Source organism: Trachypithecus francoisi, unplaced genomic scaffold (assembly GCF_009764315.1).
Source record: "Trachypithecus francoisi isolate TF-2019V2 unplaced genomic scaffold, Tfra_2.0 Lachesis_group4, whole genome shotgun sequence".
Taxonomy (NCBI): Eukaryota; Metazoa; Chordata; class Mammalia; order Primates; family Cercopithecidae; genus Trachypithecus; species Trachypithecus francoisi.
Genome location: NW_022681469.1, coordinates 16,522,880 through 16,543,114, shown reverse-complemented (window position 1 = coordinate 16,543,114; position 20,235 = coordinate 16,522,880). Strand labels below are relative to the sequence as shown.

The 20,235-nt window shown below is 43.4% G+C and overlaps 1 gene segment (V, D, J or C); it reads left to right on the top strand.

The window, feature by feature from the left end:
- Nucleotides 1-1,331: 1,331 nt before the first annotated feature.
- On the top strand, nt 1,332-18,172 carry LOC117072426. The segment is given in 3 exon segments: nt 1,332-1,493; nt 1,584-1,874; nt 18,000-18,172. Coding segments are annotated over 3 exon segments (498 nt in total).
- Nucleotides 18,173-20,235: the final 2,063 nt, after the last annotated feature.

Below are 20,235 nucleotides of genomic sequence, written 5' to 3'. Positions count from 1 at the left end.
CCTGCAGCCAGAAGACTCAGCTGTGTATCTCTGTACCAGCAGCCAAGGCACAGCCCTGCAGAGTCACCGCCTCCCTGTGCACAAATCTCCTGGGTCTAGTGAGGAACCCATGGGGGCAACACGTCCAGCTGAGCCTCAACACTCAGTTGAGCATTCCGGAGGGCCTCGGCAGAAATCTCAGACCATAATACTGTCCTTTATTGGATGTGACAATCCTACATTGCCCAGACACCTGTAGCCCATGTCCCGACTTTGTCTTGAACGAGACTGTGCCTGAACTTGAATGCAGGACAGATGCTGTCAAGTTTAAGTTGTTCCAAGTATCTTCCAGTTCGTTTGTGCTTCAGGAAATCTTGTGTGTAGCATTTAACACTCTGGCCACACCAATCTGCCTTCCAATATGAACCTTTTTTACTTATCTTTCCACCCAAGTTAGACCCTGGATCTCAGCCATCATCCCAGCTCAAAATCTGCTCAGACCTTTTATTTTGTTTTTTGTTTGTTTGTTTGCTTTTAGATGAAGTCTCACTCTGTCACCAGGATGGAGTAGTGCAGTGACGTGATCTCGGTTCACTGCCACCTCCACCTCCCAGGTTCAAGCGATTCTCCTGCCTCAGCCTCCCAGGTAGCTGGAATGACAGGCGCCCGCCACCACAACCAGCTAATTTTTGTATTTTTAGTGGAGACGTGGTTTTACCATGTTGGCCAGGATGATCTCAAACTCTTAATTTCTTGATTTGCCCCCGTCGGGGTCCCAAAGTGCTGGGATTACAGGCGTGAAACACCGCACCTGGCAGGTCCTTTTCTTTTTTAAAAAAATAAAGAATACCCAATGCCTTCCTCAGGTGGCTGTATCAGTGCCTGACCCTGAGGACAGTGGTTCTCCATGGGGTTTGCATCATTGTTCTCTAGTTCACTCTCCCTGGGGCATGTTCAGAGTTTCAACTTCTTGTTGGCTTCTCTCTTCCACTCAGGATTTAAAACTTTCAAACTTGATTGTTTTTCCTTCTGTCTCTTTAATCCTAATACCAAGTTTTCTCGGCATCCATTATCAGCCATGGAGTCTCTTGCACCTGAATTGTTGCTCACAGCAGGTAATAAGAGAAGACGACCTCCTGGAATTTCTGAGCCGGACTTTGTACTCAGGGTTACCTTGCTAAGCCCCATATTTTCCAGCCCTGCTCTTACAATTAATGGCCCTCAGTCCTGCACACACCATCAGATCCCTGAGCAGAGCCCTGCACTGTCAGGTTTCTGCACCAGTACAAAGGCTCCCTCCTCTCTCCTATAGAGGGCGCTCCAGGGATGGTGGGTGCTGCCAGAGACACCAGTAATTCTGCCAAACCTTGCCTGTGGGGTCATGGGAGCTCAAAATGCCACTCCTTTCCTCCACAGGATCAGATGCCTGAGCTAGGAGAGGCCTCATTCCTGCTGTGATCCTGCCATGGATACCTGGCTTCTATGCTGGGCAATTTTTAGTCTCTTGAAAGCAGGTCGATGCTTAGGACTCTAGGAAATTCTTGCTTTGAACTTACCTAAGACAGTTCTAAACTATTCTCTTAATCTTCTTTCTTTTCCCACAGGACACACAGAACCTGAAGTCACCCAGACTCCCAGCCATCAGGTCACACGGATGGGACAGGAAGTGATCTTGCGGTGTGTCCCCATCTCTAATCATTTCTACTTCTATTGGTACAGACAAATCTTGGGGCAGAAAGTCGAGTTTCTGGTTTCCTTTGTTAATGATAACATCTCAGAGAAGTCTGAAATATTCGATGATCGATTCTCAGTTGGAAGGCCTGATGGATCAAATTTCACTCTGAAGATCAAGTCCACAAAGCTGGAGGATTCAGCCATGTACTTCTGTGCCAGCAGTGAAACCACAGCCTTACAAAGACACCTCCAGCCTGTGCACAAACCCCCAGAGATCTGCCTCCCTCCCAGCCACCAGCTCCCACTTCCTGTCTAAGAAAGAAAGTATCTGGCTGGGTTTGTTCTTGCAGCCATCTCCAAATAGACAGATATCTGAAATTAAATTACCAAAGATATCTTGGGCAGAAATGGCCAGCTACTGTAGGATTTGAAGAACTTTTACAGATACTATTAGGTGGAACTGTGGACTCTGAGTACAGGACAATTGTACACGACCACATAACCTGTATCTTTTCTTTATTCCCATTTTGCCATTTTTATTAGAATTTTTTTTGTTTTAGTTGTTTAGGAAAACATATTTTGACTCATAGAATTGCAAGATGATTACTGAGCGGGAGTTCAGGTATTTACACAAGAATATAGAGGGTCCCCATGGGAACCTTCAGAAAGAGAAGGGACTTGGTACAAGGGCCTCAATATCAATGAGTCTTGCTCAGCATGTGGGCAAGAGCAGAACAATCTGATGACCCTGTCAACCTGGTGTGATGCATTTGGGCTAATGATGCTAGCTCACAAAATAACAAGTTAAGAGAGTAGAAAACATGGAGTCTAATATTGGGACACCATTTTACACCATTTCAAGGTCAACAGAGGTCTAGACCAGCATGAGAATCGCCAGAATAAAGCCAGGCAGTGCAGGAACAGAATTCAGCAGCAAAAGTCAAGAGACATCTAGAGGCAGAGGCAGGAATGAATTTGTCACTTTCAACTTAACATGAGGCAGCCAGATTAACTTCTTGAGTTTCATTTAAGAAACTATTGCTCTTTTAAACATATCTACTGAATTCTAAATTTTAGGTATTTTGTATATTTCAGTTCTGGAATTTCCACTTAAATCTTCCTGCAATTTCCAGGTGTCTGCTAAAATTCCACATTTTGTCATTTACTTTGTTGACTATATTAACATTCATCATTTTTAAGCCAATTTTGGATAACTTTAACATCTGAATCTGTTTGGGTCTATTTCTTTTTTCTGTTTTCTCTGTTTCTTTTCTGGGCATGTGATTTTGTTTTCTCACACAACTAGTAATTTATTTGAATGCTGGATATTGTATATAAAAACTATAGAGATAATCTGAGGCTCTGAATGATTTCATCTTCCTCAAATGATTCACTTTTGCTTCTGTTGGGAATTGTAGCAGGGGCAGATCACCTTAACTGAGCTGATGACTGAGCTGGATCAGAGCTGGGCTTCAGCCTACGTGATGGCTGCTTGCCTTTGGTCTTAGCCATTTAAGTTCCAACTACATGTCTGGAGTTTAACAGCTTAATCAAAGTGCAAATTGCATAACATAATATTTGCTATTGTAAGTATGCAATTCAACGAATTTTGATAAATTTGTGGAGTTGTGCAACAATCACCATGATCCAGCTGTAAAACATTTCATCCTCCCCACCCAGATAGTTCCTTCATGCTCATTTTCAGTCAATCCCTGCTCCTACCCCCAGCACCAAGGCCTGGGGTCTTTGCCAGGGTCCTCTCCTATTCAGTAGTCACTGAAAGTAAATGTTCTCCAAGACCAGAAAGGTGGTAGATGCTCCTCAAAGCCTGCTACACTCTCAGTCTTCCCTTTTTTTCCTCAGCTACTTAGGCAGCGATATGAAATTGGCAAATGACTTAGAGGGAAAAGTGATCTGTTAGATCTCTCCTTTCTCCTTGAGATCCCAGTCCGGTAGGTTCTTACTGCCTCAGTAGCTCCAAGTGCTTTCAAACATTTGTTTTTCTATTTTGTTAAGTTTATGTAGTTGTTTTTGGTGGGAATGCTGCTCTGCAAAGATTCAGTCTATTAACTCCGAAAGCCAGTTTTTATATTTATTAAAGGTGAGGTACAATTTTGCATGTTTTTATTTTAGGTAGAAGCCTCTTGAAGAAAGCAAGGAGTGGATTTCTCTGCTTTCCCGTTTTTATCTTCTTTTTTCCTTTTTGAGATGGAGTCTCGCTCATGTTGCCTAGGCTGGAGTGCATTGGGGTGATCTCGGCCCACTGCAACCTCTGCCTCCCATATTTGAGTGATTCTCCTGCCTCAGCCTCCAGACTAGCTGGGATTACAGGTGCATGCCAGCACACCCAGCTCCTCCTACTCTGGTCAGCAAGGCCCAGCACTCAGACCTCAGTGCCTCAGTAAGTGGCCCCAGGGCAGCAACCTCCAGGATTTCTGGTTATTCTTTTGTTTTGTTTTGTTTACAGGAGACATGGAAAGCAAAAGTGTTTTATTGTCCATCAAAAATTGTCCTAAGGATAGAAAGGAGCAAATAAATTGATGATGTACGTCTTCTTTTCCGACAGGGCCCACTATGCTGCAGAAGAGGAAAAAACTATAGAAAGGAGAGAGGATAGACGCTGGGATCCCTGTCTGGAGTGCAGTGACACAATCATGGCTCACTACAGCCTGGACTTCCCTGCTCGAGCAATCCTCCCACCTCAGCCTCCTGAGTGGCTGGGACTACAGACATGCACCACTACACCTGGCTAATTTTTGGTAATTTTTGTAGAGAGAAGGTGTTGCGATGGTGCCCAGACTCAGACATAGACAATTACTGTTGAGTAAAAATTTAGAATGTCCTAGGTGTGTGGGTACCTGGTGTTCTGGCTGCTAACTCTCTGTATTGTCGCCAACACGTCCTTCCTCTTCATTCTCCCCTGGCCTTTGAAACCCATCTCTGCTGCTCAGGATGTGGAACCGGTCTGGATCCTGACACTGGGTTGGTGAGTGGCCAAGTGCTGCTTTGGCCACAGGGAGGAGCTGTGCTCCCGTGAAACCTCTGAGGCAGGGACCTGGGGAAGGGATAGAGAGTAAGAGGAGAGATGGGCCAGGAGGGATCTTGCCCATGGGGAGCCATGCGTACCTCAAATGAGAGCATGGCTGTACTCAGGTCAAGCACACTAACATCAGCTTCAAGCTGATTTCCCTTCCCTTTGCACCACACACCTTGTGTTGTTCTTTTTCAGCATCCTGTGTATGTTAGCTCTAGGCCCAGCCAAGCCCCATGCCCTCCACTATAGGGACAGAAGGTGGCTGATCCCTTTCGTGCTCCCTCAGCTCCCTCCCCAGTGCCTGGTTGCTGGTTGGCATCACAGCCATACCCTTGAATGCTGGGCGCTGATCCACATTGCATCTGTGGTCACGCAGTCATCCTCCCTCCACAGAGCTGGGCAAAAAGGGCTCCACCGTGCTTAGACATTGAGGGAAGGGACATTTTGAATGGTTCTGTCTTGTGTGATCCCGCAGGGCAGAAGGAGATTCCTTGAATGGGAGTGGGCTGTTGCTGAGAGGAATCCTGAAAGACAGGGAGACAGAGAGAGAGGGAGGATCCACATAATGAGGAAGCAGCTGAGAGCAAAGAGCCCCTGCCAGAGGACTATCCTTGGGGGGTAAAAAGCTGGCTCTGCCCTTTCTCCCCAGCCCATTCATTCCAGCCCAGACTATTCAAATCTACCTTCTATCAGGACCTAGAAAGGGTGTAAAACGGCTAGGAAGAAACATCCCCTGGGTCTGGGGAAACTGTCAGGAGCAGTGACATCACAGGAAAAACCACCAATCAGGGCCAAGGAGACCAGAGCCCAGCCCATCGCCCAGAGGACCCCAGTCAGAGGCCCCATCTCAGACCCAAGGCTAGCATGGGGTGCAGGCTGCTCTGCTGTGTGGTTCTGTGTCTCCTGGAAGCAGGTGAGTTAGGTTCAAACTGTCTGTCCTTGAACTCCAAGCTTTTTCCTTGCAGCTGCAGCAACAACCCTCCTCCTGGGCGCTGCCTGAATTTTGTCCCTTTCCTCCTACAGTCCCCACAAACACTGGAGTTACCCAGACACCAAAACACCTGGTCATGGGAATGACAAATAAGAAGTCTTTGAAATGTGAACAACATCTGGGGCACAATGCTATGTACTGGTACAAGCAGAAAGCTAAGAAGCCACTGGAGCTCATGTTTATCTACAACTATGAGAAACTCTCTCTAAATGAAAGTGTGCCCAGTCGCTTCTCACCTGAAAGCTCCAAGAGCTCTCTCTTATACCTTCACGTACGCGCCCTGCAGCCAGAAGACTCAGCCCTGTATCTCTGTGCCAGCAGCCAAGACACAGCCTTGCAGAGTCGCCGGGTTCCTGTGCAGAAACCTTCAGAGCCTGCGAGGAAGCTGTGGGGGCCACGGAGGGCTCGGGTGAGCATTTCCTGCAAGAGTCCCCGACAGAAGCTTCAGAACATCATAGCACCTGCTAATTCATCCATGTGGCAACTTTACATCCTGTGCTCATATTTAGAGTGTGGGTTTTCCTTTGCCTGAGTGTGACTCTGCCCTGTCAACTGCTTTGAAAAAAAGATAAACATATTCAGATCTACTTTTAAAAAATGCTTTTTTAAAATCATGAAATAGGCCGGGCATAGTGGTTCAGGCCTGGCCTGTAATCCCAGCACTTTGGGAGGCCGAGACGGGCAGATCATGAGATCAAGAGTTTGAGACCAGCCTGGCCAATAGGGTGAAACCCTGTCTCTACTAAAAATACAAAAATTAGCTGGGCATGGTGGCATATGCCTATAATCCTAGCTACTTAGGAGGCAGGAGAATCGCTTCAACTTGGGAGGTGGAGGTTGCTGTGAGCTGAGACTGCGCCACTGTACTCCAGCCTGGGCGACAGAGTGAGATACCATCTAAAAATAATAATAATAATAATAATAAAATTCTGAAATAAAGCAAGCATGCTGTAAGGATTGTTTAGCTTAAAATTTTAGAAGAACCCTCTAAATAATCACCTGTGTCACCACAGAGTTACACCCTGCACTGGGTCAGACACCGTCCTGTGAGGAGCTATGTTCTCCTGACACTTCATGTCCAGTGGTTTTCATGACTCTTCTTTGGGACCAAGGGTTCCCTTCCATCATAGGTTGTTGTCATGCAGAGTCAAGCAGCACTGAGCATTGGGAAATCAGAGAACGAACTTCCAGGCAAGGGTCCCAGTCCAGAAGTCAGCTAGAGAGGACAGTAGTAGACTTACTCTTTGGGAAATGTGTTTGAGAAATATGTATGAATTTTCACCACTTCTATTGTTCTATATTCCAGTTTGTCTATTCTCTAATTTCTCATTTTTACACTGAAAGTTAGACTGTGAATTCTAGCCCTGATCAAAGCTCCGAATGTACACAGACACCTTCTCTGAACCCTGCAGGCAGCAAACGTGCCTCTGTCTGCTCCCCTTGCTCTAGAGCCCGTGGAGCATGGTCTAGAAGCTTCCTGACTCATCCACTCTCCTTCCCTTGGCTGGAAGTCTCCTTGTTGGTTTCAGGTCTCAACTCCTCCCTGGATTTCCTCTCCAGGCTGACATTTGAAGGATTATTTTCCTCCTTTGGTCTCTTTATTCTCGGTGTGTTAAATCATCAGGCTCAGAGCCTGATTCCTCCAGAGCTCTACATTAGCCTTTAGAGAGGAGAGTGGGTCCTGGCTGTTCTGTTTACGTCTTTTTTCATTCACTAATTCATTCGTTCATTTATGATAGAGACAAAAGGCTCCCTACCCCAAGATGTACGGTCATCTGTGCTGTATCAAAAGAGAAGATATTCTTCTCACAGTTTTATGAAATGAGGTAGCTTTGCAACTTGGGGGGAAGCAACCTTTTAAGTTAATTGTCAAAATTAGCCTTTTGCCTAAGTTAAGTTAGGATCCTAAATTGGGCTCCTACCCTCCCACAAAAACTGGGCGACAGGGACTCTGTCTTCCTTGATGATTACATCTCAAAATATGGTTCCCAGGAAAGCCTGGGAAAGGAATGTCTTGGGAAAGACATTCCTGGGTCATAAAACTGGCAAGAGATTTATATAGATTTTAATAGGATTTACACACATTTCAAAGAGACAAAGGAAGAATTTAGAATTTCAAGACTTTGAAACTAAATGCTCTTAGAAAAGGGGTGAGGAGGAGTTTCTTGCATTACTTTTCACAGGAAAAATTAAGCCTCTTTTATTTATTTTGCATTTTCCCTTACAGTAGCAGTAGATGAGTTGATACTTTAAAGCCTCCAGACCCAGCCACCCTGATGCGGTGGGGAGATCATGGGGAAAATGGGAAGGGAGTTTTGCTGTGGGGTTTCCCTGACAGATCTGCCCTGATTCCGGAGCACAGTCCTTAAAGAACCACAAAAGTCTGAGCACACAGGCAGAATCTGGCTCTCAAGCTTAGCAATGCAGAAACCTGAGTACTGGGGACTTTATTTGCAGCAAAAGACCCTTTCCCTCCCCAATCCCTGCCCCTGGCAGCAGCAGGCAAGGCCAGTGTTTCAGGCAGGTGGGAAGAAAGGCAGGACCCTTGGGAAACCCTGGCCAGCAGCACCCATGAGGCAACCCTTACAGAGCTCAACCGAAGGGGCAACGTATTTTGTGAACAGTAAACAACTCTGGGGCTCCTTAGGAACATAAGGAAATCAAGCCCTGGGTGAGGCTGGACTTCCAGGGATGCTGGTATGTTCTGGCCCAGAATTAGTACCATTCAGATACCCGTGAATACGTGGCCTTCGTTTGTAACAACTGTGTAGTGAGCTCTGTGAACGTCTAATCACATTTACATAAGTCATTTTAGAAAAGTGCTAGTTGAAAGAATAAATGCAGAAATATTAATGATTGTTAACTCTGGAGAGTGGGATATACTTTTGTTACTCTCAGTGAACTATGTAGTATTAAGTGTTCAGTTATATGCATTTTATCAAATGCAGTCACTCCAGCAACACCACCACAACCAAAATGTGGAGTATTTTGTCAAGTCTTAAGAGGACGTGTTCCGCTTTCTTTCAATGTCTCCTGAAACCCAGGGCAAATATTATTAAAATGTCCCTAAGTAGTTAGTATTTTTGATGCTATATATTTTTTAAATTTCAACCTTTATTTTAGATACAGGGGGTACATATGCAGGTTTGTTACTTGGGTATATTGCACCCAGGTGGTGAATATAGTACCCAATAGGTAGTTTTTCAACCCATGCCCCCTTCTCCACTCCTCCCTCTAGTAATCCGCAGTGTCTATTCTTTGCATGTTTATGTCCATGTGTGCTCAATGTTTAGCTCCAACTTAAAAGTGAGAGTATACATGTATTTGGTTTTCTGTTCCCAATATACGGAAGCTATAATGAATTTAGACAAATCAACAAGCAAAAAACAAGTAACCCCATTTAAAGATGGGCAAAGGACATGAACATTTTTCAAATAATAATATTTTTAATGGCACTCCTTAATTCCAAATTTTTCTTGCTTTCACATTTATATAGAAATACAGTTTAATTTGGTATATTTAAAATGTATCCTAAAATTTTGCTAGACTCATTTATTATTTCTGGTAGGATTTTGTACATTGTTTAGGGTTTTCCACATAGGTGCTTGGGTCCTCTGTGAATAAAGACTGTTTAACATCACCCCCTACCCTCTGTGCTTTGCTAGGAGCTCCATGGCCATGTTGAAAAGAAGGGATGAGGATGGGCATCCTGTTCTTCTTCCTAATCTTTGGGAAAAAACATTCATTTTTTCAGCTTTTGGCCATTAAGTATGATATTAGCTGTAGATGTTCCATCAATGCCTTTTATAAGGTAGAGGACTTTTGTTGTTGTTGTTGTTCCTAGTTTGCTAAGAGTTTTTAATCAGAACGTTGAATTTTTGTGAAATAATTTTTCTATATCTATTAAGATGATTCTAAAAAATTTTTTCTTTCCAAGTTCTATTTTAGTTTTAAGGGCTACATGTGCAGGTGTATTACGTGGGTAAATTGCATGTCGTGGGTATTTAGTATCCAGATAATTTTGCCACCCAAGTAATCCATTTAATACCCAATTGGTAGTTTTTTAATCCCTACCTTCCTCTCACCTCCCACCTTTCTGTAAGCCCCAGTGTCTACTGTTCCTTTGTTTGTGTCTATGTGTGCTCAATGTTTAGCTCCCACTTATAAGTGAGAATATGTGTAGTATCTGGATTTCTGTTCCTGGATTAGTTCACTTAGGACAATGTCCTCCAACTCTCTCTCTGTTGCTGAAATGAACATGTTCTTGTTCTTTTTATGGATGCATAGTATTTCATGGTGTATATGTAGCACATTTTCTTTATCCAGTCCACATTGATGGGCATTAGGTTGATTCTATGTCTTTGCTATTGTGAATAGTGCTGCATTGAACGTCGTGTGCATGTATCTTTATGGTAGAGTGCTGTATTTCTTTCGGTATATTAATTGGATTGCTGGGCTGAATGGCAGGGTTTTTTGTTGCTGTTGTTGTTGTTGTTGTTTGAGAAATCTCCAGACTACTTTCTATAGCGGTTGAACTAATTTACATTCCCACCAACAATGTATAAGCTTTCCATTTTCTCTGCAATCTTGCCAGCATCTGTTATATTTTGACTTTTTAATAACAGTTATTCTAACTGGTGTGAGATGGTATCTCATGGTGGTTTTCATTTGCATTTTTCCTACTGATTAGTTATATTGAACATTTCTTTCATAGACTTGTTGACTTCATGCATTTCTTCTTTTGAAAAGTGTCTATTCATGTCCTTTGCCCATTTTTTTTTCTTTTTTTGAGACGGAGTCTTGCTCTGTCACTCAGGCTGGAGTGCCGTGGCGCGATCTCAGCTCACTGGAAGCTCCTCCTCCCGGGTTCACGCCATTCTCCTGCCTCAGCCTCCCGAGTAGCTGTGACTATAGGCGCCTGGCACCATGCCCGGCTAATTTTTTGTATTTTTAGTAGAGACAGGGTTTCACCATGTTAGCCAGGATGGTCTCGATCTCCTAACCTCGTGATCTGCCCACCTCGGCCTCCCAAAGTGCTGGGATTACAGGCGTGAGCCACCGCGCCCGGCCATCCTTTGCTCATTTTTTAATGGAGATGTTTGGTTTTTGCTTGTTAATTTGTTTAAGCTTTTAATAGATGCTGGATATTAGACCTTTGTCAGATACACAGATTGCAAATATTTTCTCCAATTCTGTAGATTGTGTGTTTACTCTGTTTGTAGTTTCTTTAGCTGTGCAGAAGCTCTTTAGTTTAATTAGATTCCATTTGTCAAATTTTGTTTTTGTTGCCATTGCTTTTGGAGTCTTCATCATTAAATCTTGCCAGGTCCTATGTCCAGAATGGTATTTCCTAGGGTTTTTTTTTTTTTTTTCCTAGAGTTGTTTTAGTTTTAGGTTTTACATTCATGTCTTTGATCAATCTTGAGTTGACTTTTGTATATAGTAAAAGATAGGGGTCCAGTTTCAACCTTCTGCATGTGCTAGCCAGTTTTCTCAGCATTATTTGTAGAGTAGGGAGTCCCTTCCACATTGCCTGTTATTGTTGGTTTTGTTATCGTTGGTTTTAGGTGGATGGCTTTATTTCTGGTTCGCTAACCTGTTCCATTGGTCTATGTGTCTGTTTTTGTACTAGTATTATGTTGATTTGGTTACTGTGACCTTGTAGCATAGTTTGAAGTTGGGTAGTGTGATGCCTCCAGCTTTGTTCTTTTTGCTCAGCGTTGCTTTGGCCACTCAGGATTTTGTTTTGTTTTGTTTTGGTTCCAAACGAATTTAAAAAATTTTTCCTAATTCTGTGAAAAGTGACATTAGTAGCTTGATAGGAATAGCATTGAATCTGTAAATTGCTGTGGGCATTGTGGCCGTTTTAACAATATTGATTCTTCCTGTCCATGAGCATGGAATGGTCTTTCAATTTTTGTGTGTTGCCTCTGATATTTTTCAGCAGTGTTTTATAGTTTTCATTGTAGATATCTTTCACCTCTCTGGTTAGCTGTTTTGCTAGGTGTATTTTTTGTTGTTGTTGCTATTATGAATGGGATTGCATTCTTGATTTGCCTCTTAGCTTGGATGTTCTGATGTATAGAAGTAGTACTGATTTCTGTGCATTGATTTTGTATCCTTGAACTCTGCTAAAGTAATTTTTCCAACCTAGGAGCATTTGGGTAGAGACCATAGGGTTTTTTAGGTATAGATAGGTATAGACAGTTTGACTTCCTCTCTTCCTGTTTGAATGTCTTCTATTTCTTTCTCTTGTGTGATTGCTCTTGCTATGTCTGCCACTGCTGTGTCGATTGGGAATGGTGAGAATGAGCATCCTTGTCTTGTTCACAGGAATGCTTCCAGCTTTTGCTGCTTCAGTGTGTTATTAGTTGTGGTATGTCATAGATAGCTCTTAATATTTTGAAGTATGTACTTTCAATGCCTGGTTTGTTGAAGGGGTTTTAACATGAAGGAATGTTTAATTTTATCAAAAGCCTTTTCTGTGTTTATTGAGATGATCATCTGGGTTTGTTTTTAGTTCTGTTTATGTTGTGAATCACATTTGTTGATTTGTGTATGTTGAACCAACCTTGCATCCCAGGAATGAAGCCTACTTGATTGTGGTAGATAAACTTTTTGATGTGCTGCTGGATACAGTTTGCCAATATTTTGTTAAAAATTTTTGCACGAATTAAATAATTTTTAAATATGGTGACTTACATTCATTGCTTTTTAAATATAGAACCAATTATGCATTCCTGGGGCAAATCTCACCTACTGATTGGATATTAATCTTTTTATACACTGTGAGTTAAATTTACTTTATGTTTGTTAAGGATTTTTGCTTCTATGTTAATATTAGTACTATTTATTCCTTACAATTTGTAAATTGATAAACTTGGTCAATTTCATCAATAAAGTAAGCTGGGTCTGGAGTTTTCTTTCTGGAAAAGCTTTTAATTATTATGAGTTCAATTTTTAAAACTACATCTATGTGTATTTTTTAATATCCCTATGGACATTCAAGTTATCTACTTCTTTTTGAGTGAGTAATTGTGTTTCTTGGGGAATTTGTTTATTTTGTCTCCTGTTGAATTTATTGGCATAATATTAATCTTTCATTGGAGTTCTAATTTGCGCTTCCCTAAGGATTAATGATGTTGAGTACATTTTAATGTTTTTATTACCATTCGCAGATATGTCTTTTTCATATACCTATTAATGCTTTTGCCCAGTTTTAAAAGTTAAATTATGTATCTTTTATACTGATTTATAGGAATCCTTTATATAATCAGGATACAGGATTCTAGTCCAATATATGTATTGTGAAACTTTTTTCTTGGTCTGAAAATCTTCCTTTCCACTTTCTTGATGGTACCTGAACACAATCCCTATGAAATGAGAGTACCCTTCTTTCTCCTTTTATGTTTTCTCTCTACCTTCACCCCTATCAGTATTAGGCAGGTAATTAATTCAGTCAGATTGAGATATGTAAAGGGTTCTAGCTAGTCCTCGCAACACTGGCTTGGATATACCTCCAATCTCCAATCAACAAGAGACAATTTTGCCAGCTCAGAAGCTACCCCTGCTATGTATTCTACCTTGAGTAGACCTTAAATGTGCACCTCACACTCTCTCCATAATACATATGGCAGAATGGTGATGGATCCTTCTTTTGGCAGACTTTCCACAATGCATGGAGCTATGCCTATCCAAGCACATCTCTGCAGGGACTAAGGATGGGGTGAATAACTGAGTCAGCGTTTCTGCTTCTTGCTTGTGAATTTTCCCCAGTAAATCTTGTTTTATGTGTATATTGCGCAGGGCTAGTGCTATCTACATGTCCCTTTATATGATTGTGCTCTCACAGAATTCTGAGGCTGGAAGGAACAAACAAGAGTTCTCATAAAGAGAAATTTAATCACCTCTAGAAAGAAGTACATGCTAATGGCTTTGGAGTTTCTGTGAAGGAAGGGTTTCCTCCTGCCTTAGAGGGTGGGAAAAGTGGGCAATGTCTTCACCAAGTCAGCAACACTAGATTTCAGCCAGAGGCAGAAGTGGGGTTCTATGATAATGCCCAATTGTGGTTATAGAGGGGCTACATGAGCAAGGCCATGGAGGTGAAAATGGATTCATTTGGGCCGAAATTCTATAAATTGAAGTAAGAGGGAAAACCCAGTACACATTCCAATGGAAAATGCAACTCCCTAATATTGTGCTTTCAACTTAGATTCTCTCATCTGTAATTACTCCACACACTTTCTCAAATCATTAACACAACTGTGTGCCAGGTAATCATTTAGCCCCTTTGCTTGGTACAAGGTAGCCAAGATCTCTACTTAGCTCCCTATTTTTCTCTGGGAAGCTTTTCCTGAGACCTGCAGTCACCATGCTTCTCAGACTTCTCTCTTTCTTATTGTCCTTTCCATTTATATTTTAACTTTAATTGTAGTTTATTTGATTAACATCTGACATTTCTGTGTTTCTCTTTTACTTATTTGACCTCACTTAATGATAACCCAGGTAACTGGGCAGCTGCTGCTAATCAAGTTATATTTTCTGGGGTTACATTGGTTACTTTTTCCTCTAAAGTTTCTATCTCTGCAAAACTTGTCTTTTATTTGAAACAGCGTCTCACTCTGTCACCCAAGCTAGAGTACGGTGGTGCAATTGTGGCTCACTGCAGCCTCGACCTCTGAGATTCAAGGAATCCTCCCACCTCAGCCTCCCAAGTAGCTATGACTACAGGCACACACCGCCACCACTCGTTAACTTTTTTGTTTACATTTTTGGTAGAGATGAGGTCTTGCTATGTTGCCAGTTTTCTCTCAAACTCTTGAACTCTGGTGATCCTCCCGCCTTTACCTCCCAAAGTGCTGGGAATACAGGTATGAGCCACAGTGCCTGGCTCCTGCTATTGATTTCTAAAATTTAAATGTAGATCAGATTGTCTCCATGCAAGGAGGAAGGCAGACAAGGCAGAGCTTAACCAATGTCCACGGTTTGTTTTCTCACTGCAGTCTTGGGCTCACCATTCATCTCTTCATACTCTGGCCCCAAATAGCTTCAGTCTTCCCAGAAGATTCTCATAGTTTTCAGTTTGTTTCTGGTTTCTTAGTTATATCTTGTCTGATCAGGCTTCCCTGGGGAAGGAGCCAGGAGATGCTACCAGTTTGCAATTTTATGGGGAGTCAGATCGAGTGCTCTGGTATTTCACACATCTTTATAATATTATCTAAGCCTTCTCTTCTCTGAAATATAATGGCTATTCACCATGGGATATGAGGTATCTCAGAAGCAATTTAGATATCTGTTTTGTTTCTTTTTCTAGTAAAGAATTGACCAGTATTCTAGCAATTTTATTTAGTTGAATCAGAAAAATTTTAGGCATTCCTTTTAAAGCAAAAAATACATAGTTTTTAGGCCGGGCACGGCGGCTCAAGCCTGTAATCCTAGCACTTTGGGAGGCCGAGACTGGCAGATCATGAGGTCAGAAGATCGAGACCATCCTGCCTAACCCAGTGAAACTCCGTCTCTACTAAAAAACACAAAAAAACTAGCTGGGCAAAGTGGCAGGCGCCTGTAGTCCCAGCTTCTCGGGAGGCTGAGGCAGGAGAATGGTGTGAACCCGGGAGGCAGAGCTTGCAGTGAGCTGAGATCCGGCCACTGCACTCCAGCCTGGGGGACAGAGCGAGACTCCGTCTCAAAAAAAAAAAAAAAAAAAAACATAGTTTTTCTTAACGTGACTTCTACTGATAATTTATATTTTTATGATTTTGTGTAGTAGCTTTACCTTCCCTAGGATCAGAAACCACATCAGACAATCAGCTTCTGTTATGAAAGGTTTTGGAGAGTTAGGTATGCAGAAAATCCATAAAAAGCATTAAGTTGTAGAACACTGCCATCTGAACTTGAGAGAATTTTAACTGGTTTATATCCATGAATACTCCCACAGTAGGGTATTTTCTTTTTTTTTTTCTTTTTTTTTTTTTTGAGGCAGAGTCTCGCTCTGTCGCCCAGGCTAGAGTACAGTGGCCGGATCTCAGCTCACTGCAAGCTCCACCTCCCGGGTTTACACCATTCTCCTGCCTCAGCCTCCTCCCAAGTAGCTGGGACTACAGGCGCCCGCCACCGCACCGGCTAGTTTTTTGTATTTTTAGTAGAGACAGAGTTTCACCGTGTTAGCCAGGATGGTCTCGATCTCCTGACCTCGTGATCTGCCCGTCTCAGCCTCCCAAAGTGCTGGGATTACAGGCTTGAGCCACCGCGCCCGGCCCTCACAGTAGGGTATTTTTGTGATGACATCTTAGAAGAGGTACTTGTTATTGATCATATCTCACTGGCACATTGGCTAGTGACTGCTAATGTCAGATGCAGCTGGATTGGAACCTCTTCTCATTGATTTCTCATGGGGTCATTTGCCTTTGGACTTAAAAATCAAGAAATACTTCATAATGACAGTATCTAGATTTGCTCTATATAAGTAACTATTATTAAAATTTGGTAACAGATATGTCAAATGTCGATATTTAAAGAAATTTGGATTGGAAATAAGCTAAATCAGAAGTAGCAAGTGAAGGATAGTGGTTCTATAATGGAATCTTTCTCGGATTCTGTTTTCCCAAGTCTCATGTTTCTTTTTTAAATTCAGTCTGGCCTCTCCTTCTTGGCTTACTAAGTATAGAATCACAAATAGAAACTTAGAAATTTAATCATTTTCTGCACATATCTTTACTCATATATGGGAAAATGGGCAAGAGGATATTGTCAGTGAAATCAGCAAAAGGAGGATTTCTAAAAGAGAGAATATGGATGGGAACATATTCAGCCCAGCAGCATGGCAACAGTGGATATTGTTTTCTTTATTTTTGGATAAGCTGATTCGTTGGCACTCAGCACAGAGTGGTCTGAAAGGTCTGCTTCGAGCAAGCTGGCTGGAGTTATCACAGAAAAAAGAACTTTAATAATCAATCACCCACAAATCCCTGAGAGTCTGCCTGCAGCGAGGGAGACAGGATGACTTGGTGTGATTTCTGGCACAGTTCTTCCCGCAGCACACCTACATGAGCTAGGCCAGGTTTGCATCATCTCCATCAGAATTTTCTCAAAGGTAAAATTTCTTCTCTGTCACTTTTTCCCCTTTTTACAATGCAAAAAGTGATCTTGAAGGACACAAATTTTAAAATGTGGGGGCTTCTTTTACTTCCCCTAGAGAAAAAGTATAATAGTCAAGATGGTGAAATTGTTCCTAATTTAAACATGTCCCATGCACCATGTTAGAAAGGCTGTATCCATCAGTTCAGACAGCCACAGCAAATAGCACAGACTGCATGGGTTAAACACAAATCTTTTTTTTTCTCACAACTCCAGAGTATGAAAAGGGGATGCCAGCATGTGGGTCTCTGGTGAGGGCCCTCCTCCTGGCTTGCAGCGCACCCTCTTCCAGTGGAATCCTCAAATGGTGGAGAGAGAACAAGCCAGGCATCAAGTGCCTCATCCCAGAGGGCATTAATCATACTGGAGCAGAGCTCCACTTTTATAAGCTCATGTAAACATAGTTTTCTCTATAAAGACCCTATCATCAAATATTGTCTCCCTGGGGGTTGTATTTTGGAGGGACATAAATATTCAGTCGGTTAACAATGACAAAATCTTGGTTACTGTGCAGTGGGCCACACGGGGGTGCTGTGGAACGACTGAGCTCCAAATGTCTCAGGGGTGTGCACAGAGCCAGGAGCCTGGGACATGGAGGGTTAAGGAGCAGCCTTGCTCAATGTTTGTGCTCACTAAAAATGTGATGGCAGATACATAAAATTGCAGGTGTGCCTCTCTTCAGGGAGCCATGCACTTCAGCTCTGCGTGGGTTAGGAAGTCTCTGTGAACTTGCAAGGGAGAATGAAAATGGGCTGTCCCATGCTGGGATGGGACAACCTGCATGTCCCCGGCAGGGACAGACAGAGGAAAAACTGCCTGGAAGGAAAAGCAAAGGAACTTGGGGTGGGGGGGACATGCAGCCTCATTCCAGCTCAGAGCAGCCCAGTCCAGCCCCACATGGTATGTGCGAGTATTTACAGCACAAAGCAGAGGTCTTGGATCAGGTAAGCCAGGGGCATAACAAGGAAGGCAGGGTGCATGGGAACCTGCAGAGATGACATCAGGGCAGTGACATCACAGCCTCACATCCGATCAGAGATGCGATGCCCAAAACCCCAGCTCTCAGAGGACCAGTATCCCTCACAGGCTGACATCTGACCCGCTCTGTCCCACCGGGCCATGGGCTCCAGGTACCTCTGATGGGAAGGCCTTTGTCTCTTGGGAGCAAGTGAATCCTTGACACAGGTGGGGTGTCCCTGAAGCAGCCCTCATCCAAGGCACCCTCAGGCTCCCTCCGGTGTTCTTGCCCCAGCCTTTGTCTCCCTCCCTCACAGGCCCAGTGGATTCTGCTGTGCCGAACAGAGAGCAGTGGACCTCAGGAGGCCTGCAAGGGAAGAACATAGGACAGTGACGTCACAGGATGCCCCTCCCACCAGGAAAAGCGAGGCTGAGAACTCAGCTGTTCCCCAGGAGGACCAAGCCCTGAGCACAGACACAGTGCTGCCTGCCCCTTTGTGCCACGGGCTCCATGCTGCTCTGTTGGGCACTACTTTGTCTCCTGGGAGCAGGTGAGTCCCTGCAGACAGGACAGCACCCCATTCTGAGCCTGCCCTCACCCCTGTGTCTTCCGCTTTACCTTGGGGAGGTACCACCAGGCTGTCTCCCGTGCTCATCCTCCATCTGTTTTTCCCACAGGCCCAGTAGAGGCTGGAGTCACCCAAGCTCCAAGATCTCTGATCAAAATGAGAGGACAGCAAGTGACACTGAGCTGCTCCCCTATCTCTGGGCACAGGAGTGTGTCCTGGTACCAACAGACCCCAGGACATGGCCTTCAGTTCCTCTTCGAATACTTCAGTGAGACACAGAGAGAAAAAGGAAACTTCCCTAGTCGATTCTCAGGGCGCCAGTTCTCTAACTCTAGCTCTGAGATGAATGTGAGCGCCTTGGAGCTGGGGGACTCGGCCCTTTATCTTTGTGCCAGCAGCTTGGCACAGCCCTACAAAGCCAACCACATTCTGTGCACAAACTTCCCAGGCCCAATGTGGAGCAACCTCAGCCCTGACATATCTGTGAGAACCTGGGGACTGCAGGGAGAAAGAAAGGCAATTTAGAATGCTAGGACCCACAGCCTGGGGCTTTCTGCAGTTCGGGGTTGGAGGAAACAAGGGCTGGAGGAAACAAGGCCAAGAGAGCCTGCTCAGAGGACCGGTGCTGCTTCCGCAGGTTGACTGCAATGTTACCTTCTTTGCCGACACTGTAAGTTACAGGGATAGAGGAAATGTTTGTAATTTAACAGCTGGTGTGCTCTTTTTCAGGACAAGGGATTTAATTTTGTGGTCAAGATTGTTGATAACAGCATAGTGTAGAAGGGAGAATAACAGGGTTTTCTTTATACAACTTGGGGAGAAGAAATTGAGATTTTGGGAAAGTCAAGGATAGAGAAAACGAAAGATGATTGAAAATAGAGATAGAGCAGAAGGTGATGAAAAGTGGTGTTCTGTGCACTATGAACTCTCTTTTCCCCCCTCCCAAAGTTTTCAATACCTAGAAAAATTAAGGAAAGGTCTTATAGCAACTGGAATCACCTGGCAGCCAGTCCCAGTCGGAGATATCACCGAAGAGCCGCTTGGCCATTGGGAGAGCCCTAGAGCTACTTCTGCTGTCTTCCTTCTTCCGGCCCTAATCTTGACTCCTCAGGCCACAGTCAGGTACTTCCCAAAACACAGAGGAAGGTAAAGTCACCCTTGTTCCTAAAGGGGCAAATACTTTCCAGTTTCCCCTCCAAATAAATTCTGCAACCCTGGGATTCCTTTCTGACACTCACCTCCCGGATCCAGTTACCTTCTATGACCAAATGCTCTTTGAACATTTTCTAAAACTCAGCAGTCTTTACGTCCTCTGCGTTTGTCCTCACTATTTCCATGGCCTGGGAGGACCTTTGTTCTCCTAAGACGGGGCCACATACCGATCATCTGTCAAGGACAGGCTCACGTCTGCCTTCCTCTTCACGTCTTACTGTGACATTCCCTGGGACTGTACTGTATCAGCCTCTTCCCTTTATTTTCATAGGAAAAGCCAAGCATATAGTTGATACTCTTTGATGTTTGTAAAACTAATAAGTTATTGCCCTCTTATACAGAATCCTGGAGTGTGATTAAGGGACTCCACTTGAAATATCATGCAGAATGATTATGAATAGTCTTGGTATTTCATGTAACTTCTGTAATATTCCTAGCAATTGTGTCTTCACAGTCAGGATTGATGACCAGTGCTGTTAAGTATCCAAAGGATATCTAATGCTGGAATTTGCAAATGTTCTTTTGGAGTGAAGAAAATTATGTTATTTGTGCTGATTGAAGAATCACTAAAGAAAGAAAATTATGGTGCAGTAATATTCATAAAGACTCATAATCCTGCAAAAAACTTCCTCACCATAACAACACTTTCCACAACCACATTTTTAGAGATTTGGTGAGGGTGG